The 22,669-nt window shown below is 38.1% G+C and overlaps 1 protein-coding gene across 1 annotated transcript; it reads right to left on the reverse strand.

Moving 5' to 3' along the window:
- Window positions 1–702: 702 nt before the first annotated feature.
- LOC122842657 (transmembrane protein 41A-B-like) lies at window positions 703–12,193 on the reverse strand. The gene is made up of 5 exons (XM_044136725.1): window positions 11,360–12,193; window positions 4,016–4,166; window positions 3,774–3,935; window positions 2,409–2,547; window positions 703–2,316 (listed from the first exon to the last, which is right to left on the reverse strand). The coding sequence occupies exons 1-5, from the start codon at window positions 11,497–11,499 to the stop codon at window positions 2,096–2,098; spliced, it is 813 nt and encodes a 270-aa protein (XP_043992660.1). The 5' UTR covers window positions 11,500–12,193; the 3' UTR covers window positions 703–2,095.
- Window positions 12,194–22,669: the final 10,476 nt, after the last annotated feature.

The raw sequence follows: 22,669 nt of genomic DNA on the forward strand, positions 1-22,669 counted from the left end.
GTGAATCAGAGGGAAGTCTCACCTCATGATGGGAGTTCAAAATGTCCAGGTGCTTCTCACCTGCTATTGTTAAAGATACTTATTAAATTAGAATACAAAATAAAATGGACAGATTCAGATGAAATCAAACCTAAGGTAGCTCAGTCACAATCATATATTTAATCTTTATCATTCCTTCACAGGACAGTTCCAGCTACATTAAGACATGTTTAAGTGCTTTAAGAAAAAAACAATAACTTGACTACAACACTATAAATATGTAAACAAACCGAAACGGGATTGCCTCTATGAAGTTTAGACAGCTGCAATGAACACAATTAGTAAAAACATGTAAAAACAGAAACACTGTTAGTTTCAAAATCAGAACAGAAGGAAAACATCTAGAGCCAGATACATAAATCCCAGAGGAGATTTACATCTAATGTGTTTGAGCACATTTTTTATAATATAAAAATATATAATATATTTTTAAACACACTTTTCATTTAACTTTTGCTTGCAGCAATAATCAGTCTATGACATGATTATTTTATTCATGTTTTAATAGTGCTGCACAAAATAAAATTCTAACTCCAAAGTTTTTGTTTTTTATATAATTACATCTCGTTCAACTCCTAATTTAAACAGTCAGCCCTTAAAGATGCAGTAAATAATTATTCGAAGTATTTTTACATTATATGTGTCATGGCAGGCTAAAATTAAACAGATAATCTGTGAAAAAAAAAATAAATAAATAAAAAAAATAAAAAAATCACATTTGTAGAAATAGGCCGCTTGGTCAGAAACAACCAATTCAGAAGAAGACTGACTATAGATGTTACTTTATAACATCTAAAATCTACTGGCTTATGTCTAAAATATGTATGACAAATGAAAAAAGAGGGAGGTCTCAGTGCTGTTAAACATTCTTCGGTGTGCGCTGCTCACGCCCACCCCATTGCTCTATGCTGTGTCACATCCCACAGTCATTAATCTGACAGTCATGTTTTTGGACTGTGGGAGGAAGCCAGAGAACCCGGAGAGAACCCACCATGCACAGGGAGAACATGCAAACTCCATGCAGAAAGACCCCGGGCCGGGAATCAAACCCAGGACCTTCTTGCTGCAAGGCAACAGCTCTACCAACTGCACCACTGTGCAGCCCGAATTAGTAAAATATGTATAATAATAATTAGAAGACTTTACAACAGTTGTGTTTTTGAACATGTAGCCAAATAATTGATAACTATTTAACAATACTCTGTACATTTACTCTGAAGAAGCGATTTAAGAAAAAAAGTGACAGAAAAATGAAGTACTTTGTACATTTACTTTGAGTCACTGCAACGAGACCACTCCCATTTTACAGAGAAAACACATAAATCCATTCAACAAACTGCAGAATAAGTGATGATGAAACTAATCATGATTAGCAACCTTAGCACACTGCATAAACATCTCATGTCGTTCTGTAGTTTCTAATGGAAATATCTTCATTTTTTCTCATTTCATGTTACAAGAACTTCTCAGTAAGTAGTACGAGTTTTGTACTGATTATATATATATATATATATATATATATATATATAAAAAGTAGTAGCTCCCCTGGCAGAGTTCTCCACTTTTAACAAGAAATAATTTGCCAGTGGAATTAATCCATTGTTTTTATTAATATTGATTAATTATTTACCTGAAACCAGCTCATATATCTTATTCAGAACTTACCTGTGAGTATGTATGTCTGATTTTAAGTTTATTAAGTTACTAGACAAAAATACTTTGTAATATTTAGTGTTTTTGCGGTGCATGCATTAGATCTTTAACAGGAACAGAAAGATTTGCTCATCTCGAATGTGACAATCAACTCTGTGCAAAATAATTATAATTTCTTGCAAAATGTGACATTCCATCCATTCAAGAGGAGGATTTTCACCACAGTAACCTCTAAAGTGTTTTAAGACAATAAGTTCATGTTAATGAAGACTAAGAACAACCTGATGAAAATAGAAGTTCAAAACAAGTACTGCCCTGAATGTCTGGAGTCTCCAGAGTGACCTTGCAGAGGTCTAGAGGTCACAAGCGTCCATCTCTACCTGAGCAGCGTTTGCATTCAGTGTCATCTGCTCTTCCTGTCCCGGCTGGTTCCATTGCTGGCAACACCATCCAGCTTGAGGTGAGTGGCGCCATAGCGTTTGATGAGCGCTCCGGGCAGCAGAGCCATGAGCGCAATGGCCAGCAGCTGAGTCAGCGTCCCCCACGAGAAGATGTCATCCAAAGAGGACATCTGTGACAGGACGGAGCCCGTACGCACACAGATGAAGTTGTACGGGATTAAACCTTGGAGGAGGAAGGTAAGACAGAAACAGCAGCTGTGTCATTGGAGCTGCGACACATTTGTTTGTTTATTCATTTTTATGCTTTTAGCTCACCTATTAGTACAGAGAAGAAGAAAATGGATAGAGGGATGTTGAGGACAGGACAGGTGATGTTAAGGAACCAGTTAGGAGTCATGGGGAAGAAACGAAGGAAGAGGAGGAAGAAGAATAAGCTGCTACGATTCTCCTCCACCTGACAGGAAGACGACAACAGGAGAGTCCAGGAAAGAAAATATAACAAAGAAAAAGGTTTTGCAGGGATTGAATGGAAAAGAAAAACAAGATGTGGTTAGGAAAGAAGTTGAGAAATATGTTCAGTTTCAATCCACCGATTCTAAGCAAAAAAGCTTTATTAGTGCAAAACTTCAGTCCAACGACTTTATAGTTTTTAGTTTAGTTTAAATTGAAAGAGATTTTCATTAAACTAAAATGTTTCTGATGGGGAATAAAAAAAATGTCAATATGCAAGCATCAGAACGTATAGATTAATATGACACTTTTAGATATCTTACATTTTATTGAGTTATTTATAGACCCAAAAGATGAACAGAAAACTCACTGAGGCATTTCGTTACACTTCCATGTTTTCCCTTAGACCAGCTTTATCTGCCCCTTGCCAGGTTCATTTTTCAAACTAAACATTTACTAGCAAGCTAAAAGTTAGCTTAAAACTAAGTATTTAGCTCTGAGCAAATTATTTAGTCTGAAGCTACATCTTTAGCCTCAAATTTAATACTTAGTTTGCAAACTAAATATTCTGTTTGCAAGCTAAATAATTAATATTTAGTTATTTATATTGAGTGATTTTGTTAGCTAATTTGTTAATTTTGAACTACATATTTAGTTTGTAATTTAAATATTTAGCTTGGAAACAGACTACATGGCTTGCTAAAAATATTTAAATAAATATTTAATTGATATATGAAATGTGTATCTTCCTAATGAAATATTTAGTTTGAAACTATGACATTTATAAATTAATAAGTAACATTCATTTATGACTTTAAAAAAATGAACTTCTATTTTTTTTTATGACAGGTTAATAACCCAGATTATTGTTGTTTATTATTGATTCTGTATCTTCACAAACTTCTAGCATTTAATAAGAACATGAATGAATCCATTTGAATCTGGCTGCAGTTTCAACAAGTTCAGGTTGACGATGTATCAACACAAGATCGGCTGCAGGTTCATCTCAGATATGAGCTGCATGTATTGTACCAGATGTCAGAATGTCTGTCTTAACCTCCATGTTGGATTCAGGTTTTCCAGCTTCATTTCCAGTTGGGTCAACATTTCTGACACTCAGAAAACATCCAGAATATCACCGAAAACAAGTTCAATCCTACAAAGAATTAGCCAGTTCTTGTTTACCACACAAATAAAGGATAAATAACCAGTGAAGATTGATCTGCCTACCTTCATCTGCAGCAGAGCCACTTTCTCTGGGAAGAAGTAAACCACATACTGCTTCCCAAATGTCGAGGACAGCAGGAAGCAGAACGTGGAGCCGAAAGTGGCGAGCAAGCAGGTCAGCATCAGACCCACCCAAGGTCCGAAAATTGCCCCTCCCAACATGTTCTGAAACAGGGCAGATTACATGGAGGGAAGTGTTTTAGTTTCCCTGCTTTCTGTGTAGTTTCTGTCAGTGTGTGGCTCACCAGGAAGGAGGACCCAGGTATGGCGAAGGACTGCTTATAGAGGTAGGCGCTACAGAACAGTAGCAGAACGTAGCTGTAGTTCTCTGTTTTGTAAAACTTGAGCGTCTTGGCCAGTTCCTGTAATGACTCTAGGTCTGATGGGAACGTCAGCCTGGGTGGAAAATCAGAGGAACACACTATAGTACACTAATGTGAGTTTTTTTATTTGCTACTAAAATCAAGTTGTGATATGACTGATGGAACATCAGTATGAACCTAAAACACAAAGAAAATTTACAACAGATTGACTGAAAAAGAAAGCAAAATGGCCCATTCAAAGGCCCAATCTTACCCTGATTCAAATGGAAAATCATATTGACTGTGTAGTCCTTTCAAGAACTTTTGCATATATTTCCCAAAATTTTGGGTTGGTTTGAAAATCTTTCTGCACGTTTTAGCATAAACCTGTTATGCTGAACGTTTATGGTCAAATGTTTAGTATAATATTTTCTATTTGTTACTGAAAATCTGTAAATATATGGTCACCAATTTACAGCTGGGAGACGCCTCTACAAAGCAAAGTATTCCATCCATACATTGTCTGAACACCCTTCGTCCCTAATGGGGTAATGAGGGTTGCTGGTGTCTATCCAGCTGCGTCCCAGGCGAGAGGCGGGGTCACCCTGGACAGGTTGCCAGTCTGTTGCAGGGCAACACAGAAAACAGACAGGACACACAACCATTCACACACACACTCACACCTAGGGAGAATTTAGAGACCCCAATTAACCTGACAGTCATGTTTTTGGACTGTGGGAGGAAGCCGGAGAACCCGGAGAGAACCCACCATGCACATGGAGAACATGGAAACTCCATGCAGAAAGACCCCGGGCTGGGAATCAAACCCAGGACCTTCTTGCTGCAAGGCAACAGCTCTACCAACTGCACCACTGTGCAGCCCAGCAAAGTATTGGTTTATCTTAACATACCTGATGGCCAATCTGGGAACTTCACCTGTCTCTAAACTTTGCTATAGTGCATTTGTAACATGGTTGTATTTCTCTTTTGTTATAATTACACAAAATGTCTTTTTTATTATTTGTATTGTTCCTTACCTGACTGAAACACCTCTAAAAACTCTGTTGTTTTAACCATGTTACTTTAAGATTGGAAGCACCTGCTTTTAGTTTTTTCTTCTGTGGTATTGTCTTTAAATTGTTTGCACCCATGCTGGAGCTTGCTGTGGTGGCGTAGGGGATAGCGCAACCCATGTTTGGAGGCCTTGAGTCCTCGACGTGGCCGTCGTGGGTTTGATTCCCAGACCTGTTGACATTTACCGCATGTCTTCCCCTCTTTCTTTCCCCCTTTCCTGTCAACCTACTTTCAAATAAGGGACACTAGAGCCCACAAAAGACCCCCAGAGGGGAGGAAAAAAAATAAAATAATTGTTTGCACCCCTTACACACATGGACGTAAACATAGACATGAATACGTCGACGCCTCATGGAGCGGGTCAGTCTGTTTGCTACGATATGTCACAGCGTCCACCATATTTAATGTGACCTATCTGCCAGTAAGCTACTACAAGTGAACGAACCGAACTTCATAAAGTGCCGTTCTACAATACCTGTCACTGACACATTCTCTCACACACACACTAATATATGCACTAGTCAAAGAAAGCACTAAAGTCAGTGTTTCTAACTTTTGATGTGATTATTTAATTGTTATGGGAAATTTACACCCTCCCCTTTTGTCATATTGTCCTGCAGGAGAGGTGTGTGCTGTTTATTTTTCATCTAAATACATCCAGTTTATTTATAGATCTACTAAGTTAGTTTCTGTTATCACTATTGTAATATATTAATCCATTCTGTAATGTAAATATGTAAGACAGGGGTCCCCAAAGTGGGGCCTCGAGGGCCAGCATCCTGCATGTTTTAGTTCTCTCCCTGATTTTATGCAACTGGATCCAATGATGGCTCATTAGAAGGTCTTAGAAGAACATTGACATGATGAAAAGTTTGCTACTACCACCAGGGAGAGAACTAAAATGTGCAGGATGCCAGCCCTCGAGGACCCACTTTGGGGACCCCTGATTTAAGTGAAGCTACGATTGCAAATTAGCAGGAATTAACTTTAGTTCTGTTATGTACTTTTGTGTAGGACATGGAGCGGGAAGCCATAACACGGTTGTTTTTGTTTGTTGTTATTGTTACCTGCACCAGATCTGAATCTGAGCCAGTATCAAGTGGCACACAGGCAGAAGAATCCTGTGCAACCAATATCTGTGGATCTCAGAGGAAGCGAGTTGTTATAATGTTAATCCGGCAAGAGAACGTTTATTCTAACAACATTTTCAATTAAAGAAAAAATAAATAAACAAAATACAATTACAGCATAATTCACATTCATTCAACATCAGAGTCTTTACAAGGAAATTGAATAAAACAGGCAGAAATAAAATAACGTAACAAAAAATTAAGAAAATCTGATCCTAAGTTAATATAACCAAACTTAACACAACAGTTCCTCTACAACACACTGTAAATACCAACGTTTGGCAGTTACAGTGATTATAAAGGAGATTAAGTTTACCACAAAAAATACACCTTTATGAGAAAAAAAAAAATACTTCGCTAAGCATTTCCCAAATACCAATATGACAATTACAAATTAAGTAATTTTAAGAAGTCCAAAATCTCAATGGTTTCAACAAAAATCAAGATATCTACTGACACAGGTCAAAGTTTAGTATAAAACTGTCCAAAATTACACATGCAGGTCATACGAAACACTCCAAAACTACTCAGTATATTTACAGAAGATTTTAAAGAAGCTGTTTTTATGGTTTTATAGGAGTTGCCTTTTATCCTACCTGTGAATCACAGACGAAGCGAGTTGTCATGTTATTCTGGAAAGAACTTGTTTATTGTGAGCTGTGCATGCCCAGAGCCAGAAAACCTGTTCTCCCTGTTAGACCCACAGCGACATGAGAGCACCCCCACTGGCAAGAAGCCGCATGCACACAACACATATATCTATACATGGGAAAAGAAAGAAGAAAAAAACGAAGACAGAAGCCAGGACTAATTCTAATTCAAAAATAGGGGGTGCAGTAATTAATAATTTTTTTTTTACTGTTTCTCAACTCACTACATTCTCGTCAGGTATGTTGTGTAAAAAAAGATTTATTTTGATTACTTAAAAATTATGAGACACGGTCTTCCCCCTTTTGTCATGTTGTCCTGCGGGAGAGGACTTGGCATTGGCAGCCTATAACACGGTTGTTTTCAATTTGTTCTCATTAGAAATAGATTGAGAAACCATCAATTTCAAAGAAATCCTGTGCCACTGCCCTGATCATTCAATAAAACCAGCACAATACAGAAAGGATCTGTCATAGGAGTAACTGATCAGGATAACATTCAGTTACCTGCTAAGTAACATTAATATTGACTATCAATATTGGCCCAAATTTTGAAATCTGTGCATCCCTAATCTTAAGTAGAAAATGGCTTTCATCTCAGTTTTAAATAGTTAAAATTCAAACAGAGCAAAAAATTGAAACAAAACAGAACTATAGAAGAATCAGTGACCATGCTGTGTCAAAGAGTAACTGGATACATCCAATTCAAAGATAGAAATAGCATCACTGCTTGTAGACTTGAGAACAGACTAGAAGACACTTTTGAAAACTCACACTGCAAAAAGAAAATCCCCCATCTGTCCGTCGGTCCGCTTCCCCACCCTGACTTGAAACTCAAGCTGCTGACTTTCCTCTGCCACCTGCTTTCACGTCCAGCATTGGTTATTCTTACTAGTCAGAGGACAAACATCCAGCCCTCTTACTGGTCCACTGGGTGGTTGATGTGGAAACTGCCGGACACGTGAAACTGAATGGATGTATGTACTGTATTTGAGGAGGGATACTCACTGCTGACTCTACGAAACATATTCTGCCTCAGCAGAGAACTCTATACACACATACACACACGCACAGATAGATGTGAGATCAACCCACCAATCACATAAGGGTTAACATCACTCTCCCCAACATGAACAGTTAGCCCTTCAGTTTCCTTAGGGTAAGTAAAAAACTACTAAAGGGAATTTAGTTTACAAGATGCCTGGATCATTTAGTCGTGATCGTGAGTAATATCAGTTTACTGGGCACAAGCTCACACACATAAATGCTTTCTGCATTTGGCCTCAGAAAGTCTGGCTCAGTGTTATTATATCGTCCCTCTGCAGTGTCACATTTAACTATAAATTTAAACTCCCCAAGTGTTGGGGTTTTATTTAACGCACAAGATCTTAAAGTTTAATTTAAGGGATTATTTTGGTAATCTGAGATGTGTGAAACATCATTTCTGTTTTTAAATTGCTGAAATCTCCTGGTGGTGACCCGTTGACTTCGATTACCGGTCACCTTGTCTCAGCTTCGGGGAATCCCCTTCGGCTTTTGAAATAGAAGATTTGCTGCTTCCTATTATTTATCTTTTTATTCCACTTCAGAATTTCTAATGTTAGTAAATGGAGTCATTGAAATTTACTCCATTTACTCCAAATTGTCAATGTTTCCATTGACAATTTGACATTTCAAAAATAAATTTGATCATAACAGAAATTTTCGAAAAGTCTTAGTGCTAGAATGAGGTGGGGGGTTTTGTCGTATTGAAATTGATTTATTCCTCAAAAGTTCAATGGAAACACTTTTTTCACATCACATGGTCAACAATCAGATGTTACTACTGGTAAAAACCACGAAGAAAAAGATGACAGGAAGTAGTTGGAGGATTGCGGCATAGAATGTTTTTTGATGAACAATTTTATTCACGTCTTATTTTGTGTTTCTTATTTAATAATAACAACTCCGGCTCCTACCTTACCGGCCACTGTTAGTCAGCTGGCAGAAAGAAGACTAACACTTAAAAGAATCAAAACATCTCTTGACAGTCATGGTGTGGAAACTGATCTAAGCTAACAGAGATTAGGGATAACAAGTTTAGCAGCATTTTTTCTAAGCAGTTGACTGTTAGTTGAACCAGCTCAATTAACCAGCTAATAGAGCTGTTTAGTCAGACAGTTGAACTAATTAACCAACCAATATTAGCATCTTATTCTTGTTTGATAATAACTGGAACAGTAGATAAAGGTTAAATCTAAAAATCTAAATGAATGAGGTGTTTTGAACAATAAGCCCTTGAAGAAAACTACCAAAATTGAAAGCAGTTTAGCATTTATATTTTTAGCTAGCAAACCACAAAATAAGAAAATAACACAAAATAACATCACAAACATCAACTACCAGTATTATCTTTCACTTTATTTGTAATTACATTTTTTTAGCAGGAACACTAAAAGCATTCCTTTCCAAAACTACAACACCCAGACTCTTCAAACCTGGGTTGGATTATTTTCATCTAATGGCAGAATATTTAGAACCATGTTTGGGATTTGTGAAACCTTATTCTAATTTGTGAAACTGCAATATAGGTTGATTTCATCACTTTTTTGGATCTCGGTCACAATAGAACTGATCTAATTCCAAATCTAGAACACCTGGACTCTTCAAACCTAAATTCTTCTCCACTAGTGGCAGAATATTTAAAACCGTGTTTGGGATTCGTGAAACCTTTTTTCTAATGTCATCACCATCTACAATAGTGTCCTGAGTTGGTGTGGTGTGAGGTGAGGGAGATGCAGCAGACCCAGGTAAAGAGAGATGTACAATGAATGTAATGAAGAATAATCCAAATACAGTTCACAAAACAGTCCAAAACACTGGGCAGCACGGCCGAGCGGAAGCCAGGGCTCGACGCCGGTAGCAACAGGGTACACGAAGGACTGAAGGCAAACTGAAGAAACATCAGACGAGGACCTGACAACGACACAGAGACACGGGTAACACTAAATACACATGAGGTAATCAGGGGACGAGACACACCTGGGAACTAATCAAGGATAGACAGGACAACAGGGAAAATCAGACACACAGGAAACTCGAAATAAACACAGAAAAACACGGAACATGACAAATAGTGTAACTCATTAATTTGAAGAATTAATGAGTTACACCAACATTTAATTTCCCATTGGAATTAATAAAGTGGATTTGAATTAGAATTGAATTTGAAAACAAAAACTGCATGGAACAAGTGTGAATAGTAATTTAAACTTTAGTGAAGTTTCACAAATCCCAAATGTGGATTAAAATATTCTGCTATTAGAGCAGTTCTAATATGAGCTAGATGCAAAGAAGGGTAAAAATAGCATTTTATTGAAGTTTCACAAATTGGAAAAAGGTTTCACAAATCCCAAACATAGTTCTAAATATTCTGCTATTAGAGCAGCATAATCCAATGCAAGTTTGGAGTGTCTAGCTGTTATAGTTTTGGAGCTAGAGCAGTTCTAGTGCAACCCAGATGCAAAAAGTGGTAAAATTGGTCATTACTGAAGTTTCACAAATCACAAACATGGTTCTAGATATTCAGCTATTAGTTGAGAATAATTTAGTCCAGGTTTGAAGTGTCTAGGGTGTTGATCTGAAATTAGAGCTGTCATCGTGTGACCAAGATAAAAAAAAGTGGTGAAATCACCCTTTTTTGAAGTTTCAGAAATCAGAAAAATGTTTCACAAATCCCAAACATGGTTCTAAATATTATGCTATTAGAGCAGAATAATACGGTCCAGGTTTGAAGAGTTTAGCCGTTGTAGTTTTGGAGCTGGAGCAGTTCTAGTATGATCCTGATGCAAAAAAAGAGGTAAAATAAACCTTTATTGAAGTTTCACAAATAGATAAAAGTTTAACCAATCACAAACATGGTTTTAAATATTCTGCTATTAGAGCAGAATAATCCAGTCCAGGTTTGAAGAGGCTAGGTTTTATAGATTTTAAACTAGAGTCCAAAAAAAGGTAGTGAAAAATTAGGTGAACTCGCCCTTTAGCCAATTCCCGTATCTGAAGCTGGAATTAGAAACCAACTTCAGCTTTGTCAGTACTCCACAGTTTCTAAGTAATAACGAACCCTAAGTGTTCCTGTTCTGGAAGAATTTTTTCTGGATTCTAAATTCGTTCTAATTCATTTTCTGGGTTGCAATAATATCAGTCTCTCTGCATAATATCCACAAAATTAATCTAATTTTAGTCTAAATAGCGAGTACTCTACAGTTTCTAACGAAATAAGCTAAAGAGTGACTAATCTAATTTGTTGAGAGTTAAGAAGATAAAATATTGTCGATTGAACCTTGTGGCAGACTGGTAGAGGTACACTAATCCAGAAAAAGAAAAGAAAGGAGTATCTGTGTGGCTTTAGTACAGTCAGGTTGGGCTGTATTTCATTTAAAACACTGTGTTGCTACCTGTACTCTCGTACGGCCTCTCCCTCCGGCTCAGACCCCGGCTGGAGCTGCGTCGGTCCCGGCGAAAGGTGCGTCGACAGCAGGTAGAGGTAGACACTTGCAGTCGCCACGATGACAATTAGTCCTGCTAAGGAGCGCATGCTGTCCCGTCCAGAGAAACTTTACTGCTGACCGGCAACTTTCACCAACAACTCAGTTTAAGCGCAGAGGTAGTACGCCCCATAGACGAGAAGTTGCCGTGTTCTGGTTCAGTTGGACGGCACTGGCTAAAAGAGGGTGTCACTTTCCGAGAGGCAAGCCGCATATGACGGTTGACATTCTGCTAGGGGTCGGTGCACGGATCGTATAGCAGCCTGGTGAGAGACAACTTTCTACAGTAGGCTACATGGAAATGTTTTTTTTCTTCTCTACTTAGCTAGCACATACTTGTAAAATTCGGCTTAAAGCTGAATTCACATACACTCAAGGGGGAAATCTGTCACAGGAATCAGGTAAAATATGCCACACCTTTAATCTGATAAAAATAAATAAAAATAAATACCCAACCACTCAACACGGAATTTGTCGATCCTCTGCAACAATGATTTATTCAAAAAAGAATTATTATACTACGAAATAATAATAGTTATTGTGATAAATAGATCAATAACCAAAAATCCCTCAAAAATAATTATGGTCACTCAGTTCGAATCAGCAAAAGACCTCAACAATTAAGAATCCAAAAATTTCTGCTCCTTTTCCCAAAGAGATTATTTTTCAGGATATGGAACTTTGTTGGGAACAATAAACAAAGTCCTGGAAATATTCCCCCGTTTTAATCCAAAATGGAAAAATCCAAGCGTCAAAAACCCCTCCCAAAAAAGATATGAAAAAAAAAGTGTGGTACCACCAAAAATACCCAAAAAGAAAAGTAAAGTCCAGATCTCACCGGGAGCGTTTTTCTTTCCCCTCGGTGGCGTCCTCTCGCACTGGCGGCGCCTTCTTGCACCGGGCGGCGTTTCCTGGGTGCAAACTCCGATCCAGTTCCTAAAATATGATCTGCGGCGCTGGGCGAACTTTTGATCGCTATTTAAAGTATTTTCTTTGATTTTTTTCTAGTTTTAAACGTTCAGACGAGTCAAAACTCCCGCTGCACGGCGAGCGTCTTCCTCTCGCGCCGTCGCCCACGCCCCTTTTTTAAATCACTAATTACACACACACCTGAAAACTTCATGATCCACCCAAATCAGTTACAACCAGTGGAAATTCGAAATAATTTTTAACAATGAAATCACCAAAACTGTTCTACAGGTGTTGAAGGAAGAAAATTACTAAGTTAGCTTAATTTGGAAAAAGCTTGGCTCTCTTTTCTTCCTATTTCCCGGGTCCTTCCAGCGAGGAGTGTGTGCCAATCAGGAGCAACATGCGTGATGACGTCACAGAGTTACAACGTTTAATCCAATAGAAAACCACAAAGAAGTAACACACAAGCTGCAAAGCAGCCAAGATACAGACTTATTACCTTAGACAGACAAAAATATAAAGCAAAGACGCGTCTTTGGAGAAAGCTGATGATGCAAAAAGCAAAAACAGGTCAGCTGTCTGACTTATTTTCACTGCGTTCGATTTCTTATAGTAAAGGCGTTCCTCTCCTTGTTAATGTATTCAATCAAGGCGTAGCTCTGTATGACCAATTAGAAGTTACCTTGGAGGCTCATAAAAACTTAGAGCCTCCCTAATTTACGCAAAAGATCAAAGGCCATTTGGTTTCCGAGAGGACAAAGGAGCAGGGGCAGCTGCGTCCTGGTCTCCTGGGGTCTAAGGCCATTTGGGCAAATAAAAGCATAAAACAAGACTTCACAGATACCTGTGAAATTCGGAGTGTCTCCTTCACAAAGTTAAGCTCAGTCAAAGATTATCTTCACAAACCTAATTCTGGTCTACAGCATTCAGCATTTTCCAAAGATTTAAGTCCTTGCTTTATCACATAAAATCAACAGCACAAAATGAGGTACAATTCCTTTTCTAACCTATAAAACATAACATCCAAACAATTTTCTAATACTAACAACACATTTTCATTGAAACACTTTCCATTTGATTCAGATATTGTCATAGACAGTACAATTTTCAAATACATTCAGCATTCACCATTCTAAACTTAGATAATACACTTTGGTTAAAAACTTGCTATTAATACTTAGAAAAATGTTAATGATCTCAACATTCTATGTTGTATTTTAGTTTAAACCCTGCCAGATGTGGTTCTAAAAAACCTTTGATGTTCTGTGAACGATACAGGCTTCTGCCCTGCAATAGATACTAATTTCGTGGCTTCCTGAGCCCTGATAACAATACTAAAAGATCTCCTTTGATCTGCATCTAGTTCCTGACCTTTGACATTTACCCTGCTGGGTAATTTAACTGTAAATTCTTCACAGAATATCTGTTTTAAACTAAGAAATTTATACAACATAGAATGCTCAAGATACCTTTTACACATGACATCAGATTAACTGTTTAAAGCATTAGAAATAATCATTTTTCTTTACACAGGACAGTTTAATACATTTACTTTTTAGTGTATTTATTCAGAAAAAACAAACATAGTGGTTATGTGTTAGCAGAGTCACTCTTTAGCACAGCGTTCAACGTGACATCATGAGACTCACACAGGTTGTGGTTTTCGTGTTGAACCTCCTTTGTTTGAAGGACACACCCTTTATTGAACACAAGTGTCTTAAATTAGACAGGTCACGTGATGTGACACACAATAATCCAATAATGATAAAAACAACAACAAATGAGAGCATAAAAACATTCATAATGTCAACACCCCCACTTGCTCACATTTGGGTAACTTCCTCTGACTCTGAATATTTCTACCAAAATACATTCATGTTACACCAAACATAAACATTTCATACTTCCTCAACTTAATCTTTGTTGCTGGTTTAGTTAGTACATCTGCAACCATTTCATTAGTTGGACAGTACTCTAGAATGACTTTTCCTTCATTTACAACTGATCTGACAAAATGATATTTAATATCAATATGTTTACATCTTTGTCTATTGTCTTGATATTTGGCTAACGATATGGTCCCCTGGTTGTCTTCATAAATCTTAGCTAAATAATCCTTACCGTCCATGTTGAACAACAGTTGTTTCAAGTATAAGCATTCCTGTACAGTAACAGCTAATGCCATGTACTCTGCTTCACATGTAGATAGAGATACTGTAGGCTGTCTTTTGGTCTTCCATGAGACCAACGGACCATCTCTATTTAGACTCATACAGTAACCTGTTGTACTTCTTCGATCTGTTACATCACCTGCCCCATCGGCATCACTGTATGCATATATAAGGTTATCACAGGCACCCTTTTTAAAACATAGTACTTTATCTTGTGTGCCTCTTAGATACCTAAAAACATGCTTTACAGTTTTCCACTGTTCTGTGGTTGGGTTTGCAAAGTACTGTGACAGTTTACTTACAACATAGCTTAAATCTGGTCTTGTACATGTTGACAAATAGATTAAGCTTCCTACTGCCTCCCTGTATTTTCTGACATCATTCATTACTTCAGCATTATCAGCATAGTTAAGTTTCTGCTCACAAGGGGTAGTTTGTGGCTTACAGTTCAGCATGTCAAACTTTTCCAGTATTTTCTTCACATATTTTGACTGTGACATTTTAATACTTTCAGCATCTTTTTCAAAGTCAATGCCAAGAAAATGTGTCAAATTTCCTAGGTCCTTCATCCTAAATTTGGAGTAAAGTTTTTCTTTTATATCACTAAGGATATTCGTATCACTGGCAGCAATAATCAAATCATCGACCCATATAATGATAAATACAATTTCAGTATCAGTAATCTTTGTGTAAACACAATGATCAGCAGGGTTTTGAACAAACTTGATTTCACATAGATAGTCATGCAACATTCTGTTCCAGTTTCTGCTCGACTGTTTAAGTCCATAAAGAGATTTTTGCAGTTTATACACCAGTCTCTTATTTTCTTGAGATTCCTTCTTGTAGCCCTCTGGTTGTTCAATATAAAGTTCACATTCAATTGGGGCATGTAAATATGCTGTCTTTACATCCATCTGGTGAACAAACATGTTCTCCTGTGCCACCTTTTGCATCAACACTGATGCTTCTCATGCTAGCAGTTGGTGAAAATGTTTCATCATAGTTCATACCTTTCTTTTGACTGAATCCTCTAGCAACATATCTAGCCTTATATCTGTCTGAACAATTACTATTCTTTTTGATTGCATATACCCATTTACCACCCACTACAGTTTTACCCTCAGGTAAATTGGTCAGGGTAAAAGTAACATTGTCCTTTAATGATTGCATTTCCTCATCCATTGCCGTAACCCATTCTTTTGCATTTACAGATGTTACAGCTTCTTTGTAGGTTTGAGGTACTCCATTTAGTCTATAACAATAATCAATGTTAGCTTTCTGTTCTTCATCATCAATGCCACATACATAGTCATCTAAATAACCTGGTTTCTTTCCTTCTCTGACAGGGTATCGCCTCTCAGGTTCTTCATGTCTTGTGTCACTGGTACTCTCCATTGGTTCTTCCTCTGTGCTAAGTTTATGGTCAGAAACGTTTTCTGGATCAGCCTCTGAAGTTTTGGTTACTCTGGGACTAATTCTAATCATATCATCATCATCATCCAAAGTTACATCCATCTCATTTTTCTCTCTGGATACAAATTCCACAAGCCTATGTTTCTGGATTTTGCTGCTGTTTGGATAGTAGACCATATAGGCTGGACTATTCTTGTCAGACCCTATAAAAATGCCTTTTTCACACCTTGAATCCAGCTTCCCTTTCTCTCGTTTGTAAGTGTAACAAACACATCCAAACTTGTGCATCCTAGAAATGTTAGGCTGTCTGCCCGCCAACATGAAATAAGGCGTTTGGTTTGTGCGATTATTAAAACATCTATTTTGCACTACAGCAGCTGTCTGAACTGCATACGGCCATAACATTTTTGGTATCTCACCCTCAATTAACATACATCTAGCCATGTCAAACAAAGTTCTCCAATTTTGTTCTGCCGTACCATTTTGATGTGGAGAATATGGTGCAGAGGTCTCATGTCTGATACCATTTCTGCTCAGTAATGCCTGATACTCTTTTCCTGTGAATTCTGTACCATTGTCTGACCTCATACATTTCATCTTTCCATGTGGAGCTATGTCAGCAATAAACTTTTCAGTAGCTTGTACTGCATCACTCTTGTTTTTCAAAAAGTATACAAAGACTGCACTGGAATAATCATCTGTGAAGGATAATGCATATCTGTGACCATCTTTGGACATTGGGTCTATAGGTCCTGCTAAATCTGTGTGGACCATTGCTAGCGGTTCTTTAGCTCTTGCATCTGGCTCCTTGTTCCTAGTTTGAACAAATTTTCCTTTTGTGCAAACTTCACAATATGGCTTCGGTTCACCTCTCCCTTTAATTTCCATGCCTTGAACAACATTTTCTAGCTTCAGTACATCTCTGTAATTGCAATGTCCAAGAATCTCATGCCAACTTTGTAAGTCATAACATTTTTTTACACTGATCACCACATTCATTGTTCATCATTTGTAAGTAATACAATTTGTTACATACGTGAATGGGGAACTTGGTATTGCCTCCGAGAAGAATGTTCTTTCCTTCTTTGAAGATCACCGTTGCTCTGCTGGATGTTGCAGCTTTCACTGAGAAGATGTCTTGCGGATATGAAGGGATGTATAATGCGTTCCTCAGCACTGTTTTAAGACGTCGACCTCTACTGTCAATCAAACACACTTCCGCGTTTCCTCGTTGCTTAGCAACCCCAAGACACCTGGATCCATCTGCTAATTCCATGCAGTGCGTCTCGGCCTGGAAACTCCCATCAAGCTTCTGAAACTTCTTGATGTCGGTGATTATGTGCGATGTCGCACCAGCGTCCACCATCAGACCTCTCCTGTTGATGTCGTCCACTCGCGTGTCAGCGTCGCTCACCCGGAAAGCAAACTCTGTCGCCGCCCGTCTCTTCGGCTACTTTCCTTGCGTTGTCTCGTTGTTTTCTCCGTCTGCAGGTTGCGTTGCTGTGACTGTTATTCTTACAGTAACTGCACCATTGCTTTCGCTGGCAGGTTCTGCTTATGTGGCCTTTACTCCCACATTTAAAACACGATCTCACAACTTCCTGCTCCATGATCATTTGCACCTCTTGGTGCACATTTCGTGCCAAAATGTGCCTTAGCACATCACATTGTCCTCAGATACTGTGGCACGCATATTTTCAATGTCTTCAAAACTTCTGAGTTTTGTCTTAAACTCTGCAAAAGTCAAGTTCTCACCATCTTCGCTTTGAGTGATATAAATAGAAAATGGCTTAAATATCCCTGGAAGTCCTTTCAAGACCATGGCGATCAGAAGTCCGTCGCTCAGCTCCTCACCTGCACTCTTTAACGCGGTGATTGCGGTCTCAGTTCTGATGATGTACTCCGTCACTGTCTCGCAGGGTGATTTCTGCAGTGAAGTCAGCTCGGTATACAGGTTAATCACTAGTGATGGTGAGATGAAGTTATGAGGCATTGTACCACTTGAGCCAATTGGTTCGAGAAAGGGTTCATTTCTTGAGGCTTCATGTGCACACGACACCACCTACTGGTCAGGTGTACAATCACAGCCCGCTGTATCTTAACACATGTGATGCATTGAATTTTTGTCTATTATGGGTCTTGGGAATGACTTCACAAAAGGTGTACATATGTGTACAATAAAATATTGTTTGAACAATAAAATATTGTTTGAATGTATTCTCTGTGTGTAATTATTCCCAAAATAGTGTCATGTGATATGGCATGTTGTGTAATAATGTTTTTCTGTGACTCTAGAAAAATGGCACGAGCTTAATCAGGCAGAGGACAGTGAAAGTGCTTGTGGAACTAGGGAGGGGGTAGTGAATAGGCTAATGCTTGTGTAACTTGGATGATTTCATTCATTTTTATTAAGAAACAACAATTTCTCCACAGTTTTATGTTTCAAAGGATTTCTCTTTTTTGACACTACTTCTCCAGCCTTTGAAAAGACACGCTCACATGGCACAGATAATGCCGGGGTGCATAAACAAATAAGTGCAAGTTTGTACAGATTGGGGTACAGTGACCGATGATTATAGTATAGTAATGAAATACCTTGGCTGGGTGAAGCTCCAGTTTCCTCCCTATTCTCATGCAAGGCACGGTAGTGTCTTAGCATGGATGAGGTGTTATTATTGTACCCCAACTCCTTGGTGCACAATAAACACCTCACCTTTACAGAAAATAAGAAACAGTGAAAAATACAGTTCCTCATAAGCAAACCTAATGCATCTGCAAATGTTCAGTTCACCTTACCTCTCCATCCTGCTCCTATCCTGTCTTCGCGCTCCTAAATCTCCTATCTATCTATCTCTCTCCTAAACTCTCCAAACACCAAACTAACTGTCTCAAACTAAATAACCATTATCCAAACTATCAAAACTCTATCCACTCTCTCAACTGACCGCAACTCGCCTACAACAACCCACATTTTGAATGGAGCCTGTGGGGGTTATAAAGCTGTCAAACCACGCGACAAAATCTGAGCCACTTCCCGAAGCAGTCACGTGGTACAGCCGGGCAGCGAGGCCTCGGACGTCATCGTTTTCGGCTCCTCCCCTAAATGAAGCAAGCCTCTATACGCGCTTTACGGAAACGCCCCCTCCATTACTCGACACACGCCTCGAAGCCTCGGCTCATCACGTAACATCACTATTAATCACTCTTGGCTTTCCTTTGCCGGCGTAATGTGCCCGCAGGATTCCAAGCGCTGCACATCCGTCGTCTGCTGCATCATGCATGACGAGTGATAGACTTTTGTCATCCAAAAACTGAATGAGTTCTGCATAAGCCTCAGCGTTTTTCTTTGCGTCTTCCTCTTCATCGTCTTCATCGGGGGGTTTCATCAAAATTGTCTCTGTCAGCCCTTGCAATCGAAGATGTCCTAAAAACTTTGTTTCCCATAGTTCGTAATTTTTCTCGTCTCCATCAAAAAGAAGCCTTGACCAGCGGCTGTGCGGCAAGTCTTTTTCTCTTCTGTTCATTTTCCTTGTTTACTTACACAGCGGGTGTTCACTGTCTTCGGGATATTTACCCGTTTCTTCATTGATCCTGGGCCCATAACCTATTAGCAGAGTCACTCTTTAGCACAGCGTTCAACGTGATATCATGAGACTCACACAGGTTGTGGCTTTTGTGTTGAACCTCCTTTGTTTGAAGGACACCCTTTATTGAACACGAGTGTCTTAAATTAGACAGGTCACATGATGTGACACACAATAATCCAATAATGATAAAAACAACAACAAATAAGAGCATAAAAACATTCATAATGTCAACATTATGTTACATACTGTTATCCAAAATATACAAAAATATTTCTTAATTTCTGTGAAATATTAACATATTTTTGAGTGCAATGTAGACATGCAATTTAAAACAACGACCACTAGAAGGCAGGGTAAATGCAACTACCGTACTTGAATTTCCGTTTTAAAGTGAAACAGTGATATTTCTACGTCAGGCGTATTTTCATTCAGCCAGTGGCTCTGTTACGTATGTTTACCACAGTAAATTAATTATCAATTAAGTATCAATTAATTAACATAAATATTAACTTACAAATTTATAAATGAAAGAAAACATATTGCTCACTAACATTTAAACACATACAGTGCTTTGAAAAAGTATTTGTCCTCTAGGACTCCGTGACTTAGTTTACTTTTTGTATTTATTCGGGTTATTTTTGTCTAGAATAAAACATGTTTGATGATCTGAAACTTTCATCAATCTTTGTGCAGTGCAGGGGAAATATAATATCCTGGTAAGTGACAGGCTCGTGCAGAGAGGGGGGGAGAAGGAGGATAAAGGGGGCTTGAGCCCCGGCCCCTTTTATCCTAGTGCATTGATAAAAACAACTCATATAATCATGTTAAGGTTGTAACTTTGTTTAATCGGCAGCTAACAACATTGTACAATAAATGAGGTCTTCTTACACTGTTTTGTGTTATTATTTTAAATGGCAAGAGAATCTGTCTTTCTCCAACTTTTGTCACTTAAGCCTGACTATAGAGGCTAAGCCAAAGCTTGAAGCCCCTGAGGTGGTACACCGGGGTAAAGTTGACACGCCGATCACTTATTCGCTTAATTGAAATGAGAGCCTTCCTTGATGTTAGTGCAGGTAATCCATTTATTTTCTTGACTCGGCAATCATCATCTTATTTCCTTTGTACAACAAGTCATTCCTCTAACATGTTGTCAATAACACCGCATACATATTTTCAGCGATCCACACAGCATTTAGTTCCATAGCGGTAGCATTGCATCACGTTAATATTGCATTGCGTTGCGTTGCGGTCAAAACTGTTTCCCCCTTTCGGGTGGAACACACCTGCCTTCATCAACACCAGGTGCTACCTAAATAGACAGCTGACAGATCATGTGACCCAAACCATTTGGAATACAGAAATTCATAATCTGCTCCTACACTGACACAAAAAAAAGTCAGTCACCAAACACGGGTTTCTAAGACGTTGTGTTAATTTATAATTTTTTATTGCTGATATATGATGGAAACTGACTGACAGCAAAACACAAAAATTGAAACTTCTTGAAAAGATGAGTGTAGACTTTCTGATAAATCCCGTTCTAATGTCAAATATAGCAGATTACTGGATTAAGGACATTTCTAGTATAGCCTACTACATGCTATCACACATAACAATTTTTGAGAATTTGGAAACAGTTGCTCTTTATTGATAGGAGGAGGAGAAATCATATTTTTCACAGATTAAAGCTGACCAAATTGGTCTATTCTGATCTCCGGTCGATTGGTCAGTGCACCTCTAGGTTTTGGGAGTATCTTTGTGTCTAAAGCTCACTGTTGGAATCATGGAGTCCTTTTCTTTTTTTTTTTTGTCATCAGGAAAAGAAAATGTATAAATCTAGTTTACTTAATACTTGCTAGTATACTTAATTTCTAGTATACTAGAAATTAAGGAAATTTCTAGTATACTACATGCTATCACACATAATAATTTTTGAGAATTTGGAAACAGTTGCTCTTTATTTCCCAAAGTTGTGGATATTTCGGCTGCCTGAAATAATCTGTTCCCCCTCCATAAAATGGGAACAAATTAATTTACCAGCAAGTCTTTAAATGTGTTTATTCCTCTCATCATCAGCAACAATTCCTGTGGATTTGGTGACATTTGATCATTATTTGCCAAAGTTAAAGGAGGGTGAACCATTTATTTTAGCCACCTGAAATAACCTGTTCCCCCTCCATAACATGCACATGTATAGATTATATTAATGGAATGATTTTTTCATGTTGACAAGATCCAGGGTCATTGATTATCAGGTGTGTTTTACACAAGCCAGTTTCCTGTTAAAGATCCTATTCCAGATCTTGTTCCAGACCAGGAGAGATGATCTGGTCCTGTCTGTTGCCAAGCAGACCAGACTGGCGAGCGAACCGTACATCAAAACAAGAGAAACGTCACATCCCTTCAACTCCTTCCAGTCTGATGGGAGATATTCAAATCCGCAGCCACACTTTCATTCTTACTCTGGACTGGATTGAATTGGATCCTTCTCCATCATCCTGATCACTTCCATCAAAAATCTGAATTGTTAAATGTTGCCTTGGACAAAGGGAAAAAAAAAACATTTCTAGGATTTCATGGACTATTCTCTGTATATATTGTTGTAAATACTCACTAATACACTTCACCAATTTTGCACTATTCAGTTGTGTGTGTGTTTTTACAAATTACCACTCCTTCCTGCAGCTGAGCAGGAATTTTCGGATCTGACCTCATTAACTAACTCATAATTCATTCTAATATCCATATATATAATAGCTTACATTAAAAAAACAACAAACAATCCAGGCTACTCCACCCTCCATCATTCAAACCATTCCTTTCCAAGAAACAGACGTAGATTCCCAAGATTAACATTTTATTTTCTAATTATGTTTTAGTTAAGTGGAATGCAATCTTTGTAGGAACATGTTTAAGACAATGTTTTTGCATATATTTTTTTAATCAAATTAGAGGAACACCTTTCTCAGATATAATGAGCACATGAACATCTTTGACAAGTAAATTAGGTGCAAAACTGGAAAGATTTTCTTTACTCTCTTTTCTCCATTTCTTCACTCCTGCAACGAGAAGAAAATAAGCACAAACACATTTCAGCAAAACCATAGCACATTTTCAAGTAGCTTACAATTAGAAAT

The sequence above is a fragment of the Gambusia affinis genome, linkage group LG13, assembly GCF_019740435.1.
Source record: "Gambusia affinis linkage group LG13, SWU_Gaff_1.0, whole genome shotgun sequence".
NCBI classification, from domain to species: Eukaryota; Metazoa; Chordata; class Actinopteri; order Cyprinodontiformes; family Poeciliidae; genus Gambusia; species Gambusia affinis.

Bases quoted from the DNA above. Each gene is read 5' to 3' on its own strand.
- LOC122842657 (XM_044136725.1), bottom strand. From the start codon at position 11,499: ATGCGCTCCTTAGCAGGACTAATTGTCATCGTGGCGACTGCAAGTGTC. The intron at 3,936-4,015 runs GTGAGCCACACA...GCCCTGTTTCAG, and splicing joins TACCTGGGTCCTCCTTCCTG to AACATGTTGGGAGGGGCAAT. The intron at 2,317-2,408 runs GTGAGCTAAAAG...TCCTCCTCCAAG, and splicing joins CTTCTTCTCTGTACTAATAG to GTTTAATCCCGTACAACTTC.